Here is a 3,523-nt window from a genome sequence, read left to right on the forward strand (position 1 = left end):
GTGAAGGTCAAAGGTAAAATTTTTCAATATTTGGAATTTCTCTTGGAAAGATAGCGAAATGTTGTATATTTTTGGGCCGATTTTGATGAAACTTAACAAAAATATAACACAAAGCCTAGTATTTACAAAAACAGTAGAAAAATGTATATTAACCCTACACAACACTTGGGGTTAAAATGACCCCAAACTTCTAAAACCATTCAAAAAATTATGATTTTAAAAGTTTGGGGTAATTTTAATCCCAACTGCCTAAGGGTTAATTTCCATTCTTGTGCTGTTATAATAAACCCTAGAGTTTATGTTATATTTTTCTTAAGTTTCATCATAATCGGCCTAAATGTATACAACATTTCGCTATCTTTCTATGAGAAATTCCAAATGTTGAAAAATTTGACCTTTGACCTTATTGCATGTACGAAATTATGCTGGAAAGTCATATTTGCACCGAATCATTACTCACTACTTAGGGAAAATGGATCCATTACGATAACCTGAAGCTCTGCATTTGGTTGGAGCAAAAGGGTTCTATCTATTATGAGCTGCTGAAATCTGATATTTAAAATGACTAGAGTCAAGTTTTATGGCTGGAGTCAAGAAAATTTGTAAAAGCCGAAGCGAAAAGACGAAAAAGACCCTAAGTTCAAAACAAGTAAGAAAGTATGGTCGGTCAAGCCCGATCATATAATACCCTACACCAAGTAAATGAGCAAAAAAATTTTTCTTTTAAAATATCAATAATTTATATTCGTGAGTGATTTTCGAAATGGGCCTTATGACTAATTATGGACCGATCACCGTGAAATTAGCTCATGTGATTTATGTCTTTATGTTGAATTTGGTTATTTATGTTGAATTTGGTGTATATACCGACATTTTCCAATTTCGGAAGGACATTTGTATGGGGGCTAGGTGAAATAATGGACCGATATCATCTAGTTTCAATAGGCGTGGTCCTTGGGTCGAAGAAATTATATGTACCTAATTTTATCCATGTAAACCTGTACTTTGCGCACAAGGTTTACATGGACAGACAACCAGCCAGTCAGACGGACGGACATCGTTTAATCGACTCAGAAACTGATTACAAGTCGATCGGTATACTTTAAGGTGGGTGTTAGATTAATATTTTTGGGCGTTACAAACATCTGCACAAACGCATTATACCCTCCCCACTATGGTGGTGTAGGGTATAAAAATGGCTATAGTCAAAATTTATGGCTAGAGTTAAGAATATTTGTAAGAGCCGAAGCGAAAAAGACTGGACCCAAAGTACAAAAATATGATAGTAAAGTTTAGCGGTGGTGTGGTGTTGTTTTTCACGACAATGGGTCCAATTCAAATCATAAAAAATACAATAACTGCAATCGTATACAGATCCATATTAAACGATTTTATGTTTCCAAATGCCGATGCTGTTAAGCTCCATATAAAAAAGCAAATCATTATTTCCGAGATGCTGTCATCTTATTGAGTTAGCCTAAAACTGGGAACAAAAAATTATGTCGACTAAAAGCTATTTATTATAGTAATAAAACAATAATTTATATTCTAAAATAATCAATACCTGAAACCTCACGATATCGAAACTCTAAATAATAAACAAATAAGCTTTAAAAACTATTCTTTATTCATAATCACAAAAACCACAATCACTCAATATTAAATCACCATTATAACTGGCATTCTCTCCATAAGGTACTTCTGGATTTACACTCAACATATAAGTACCCTTCTCATTGAAGGGCACCTCAAAGCCCATTGCCACCGTAGCCTCATTGCAAAGACCACTTTGAGCTTTCCTCAAAGTACTGCAACGCGTGGCCAAGAAGTCCATTTCATGACCCGGATAAACAGACTCAGCATAATATTTCCAAGCTCTTGTGTGAGAGCAGCCAAATGCTATGCAACCGGGTTTAATGGGAGCAAAACCTTGAACATAAAAATCTATATCACCCAGTTGATCACGTTTACCCAGGGCACCCGGGTTGGTGTGAATGATATCCACAAACTTGGCATCACCTCTTTGCAGGCCAGCCAAAGATTGACCTTCACCGAAACAGGGATTGGCTGGATCTAAACCGGTAATACGTTGAATTTTCTCACCGGTAGTCGCTTCAAAATAGCGAGCAGCAAAACCAGCTATATGGGCACCCAAACTGAAGCCAATTACATGTATGTTGTCGGCAGGCACCTTTTTATTTAACTTAATAAGTCCTTGGGCTACTATTTGGCCCACAGCCTCGGTATTAAAAGCAGACCAGGTATATAAAGTATCTATGAAATAGGAAGCATTTAAGGCCTGTGGAAAAACTTCAAATATTATTATCATTGCTTATTTTATATATTTAAAAAAAATGTACCAAAAAATTATAGCCTCCCCGGCAATTATAAGCCTTGGCCACATGCAAAATACTATCCGATTCTATGGTAGAAGTCCAACCACTTATAAATAAAACCACCGGTTTATTCACATCAAATTCCTCAATATCCAAAATCTGTTCAGCCTGCTCTATGGGATAACTTAGACTGCTGCAGGGTGTGCGCAATTGAAAATACATTTGATGTATATCGGGCGTTACCATGGGATCAATATTACCAGAGGATAAATATAAGGAACCTTTAAAAAAATCTCTTTAAGAATTATTTTTATTTTTTATAAATCAGTTTCCTACTTACACAACTCATGTATGGTACGAAATACTGCCACTTCTGGCAAACCAAACAGTACTTGTCTTGAACCCCTTAATAGATCTCTGGGTGTGAGTACTCCTTGCACCACTTGTGAACCTATGCCAGTGACAACAGATCTAGCTGATTCTAGAAAATGGGCGGGATTGAATAGAAAACGTTGTTGCAGAGAGCCATGAAATGAAATTACATAGAAAATTGTTAATAAATTTATTAAGAACTTCATTATTTATTTCTTATAAATATCTAAGTGAGGAAGAGACAAGTGTTTATTTGATAAAATTTATTTTGGTACTAAAATGTGTGTAATTAATTTTGTTAAAAGTTATAAAATGTTTCTTTATAGCTGCAAACATTTAGAAAAAATAAGTATTGTAATAAAAACTATTTAGCATTTTACTAAATGCTGCGATGGCAAATGTTTGTTTGCTAATAGGTGCCAAATGATGGACCGGTTGTAATTTAAATAATTGAATAATAATATCATTTCTACCTTAAGAATCTTGGTTTGTTTAAGTTACTTTTAAGCAACTTCTTTGTTAGAACTACTAGAATTGTAGGAGAATGGTCTAATAGTTTTTGTCATTTTAGTTATTTATTAACAGGTTTATTAGACCTATTTCAAGGCGAATTTATACAAGTTGGCCTCAACAAAACGGCAGATTTTTTTTTTTGGTTGTATTCAATTTTATAGTAAGAATGTGAAACATCATATAGAGAACAAAAGTCTTTCACAACTGATGCTATTAAGCTCCATATAAAAAATTAAAGCCTATCATTATTTCCAAAATGCTGTCATCTTTTTGAATTACCCTTGAACTATTTCGACTTCTTA

The 3,523-nt window shown here is 34.2% G+C and overlaps 1 protein-coding gene across 1 annotated transcript; it reads right to left on the reverse strand.

Annotated features, from left to right (window-relative positions):
* Nucleotides 1-1,624: 1,624 nt before the first annotated feature.
* On the reverse strand, nucleotides 1,625-2,914 carry LOC135958373 (vitellogenin-1-like). The gene is made up of 3 exons (XM_065509277.1): nucleotides 2,677-2,914; nucleotides 2,361-2,617; nucleotides 1,625-2,299 (listed from the first exon to the last, which is right to left on the reverse strand). Exons 1-3 carry the CDS (start codon nucleotides 2,912-2,914, stop codon nucleotides 1,625-1,627), a joined length of 1,170 nt encoding a protein of 389 aa, XP_065365349.1.
* Nucleotides 2,915-3,523: the final 609 nt, after the last annotated feature.

This window comes from Calliphora vicina, chromosome 4 (assembly GCF_958450345.1).
Source record: "Calliphora vicina chromosome 4, idCalVici1.1, whole genome shotgun sequence".
In the NCBI taxonomy this organism is placed as follows: domain Eukaryota; kingdom Metazoa; phylum Arthropoda; class Insecta; order Diptera; family Calliphoridae; genus Calliphora; species Calliphora vicina.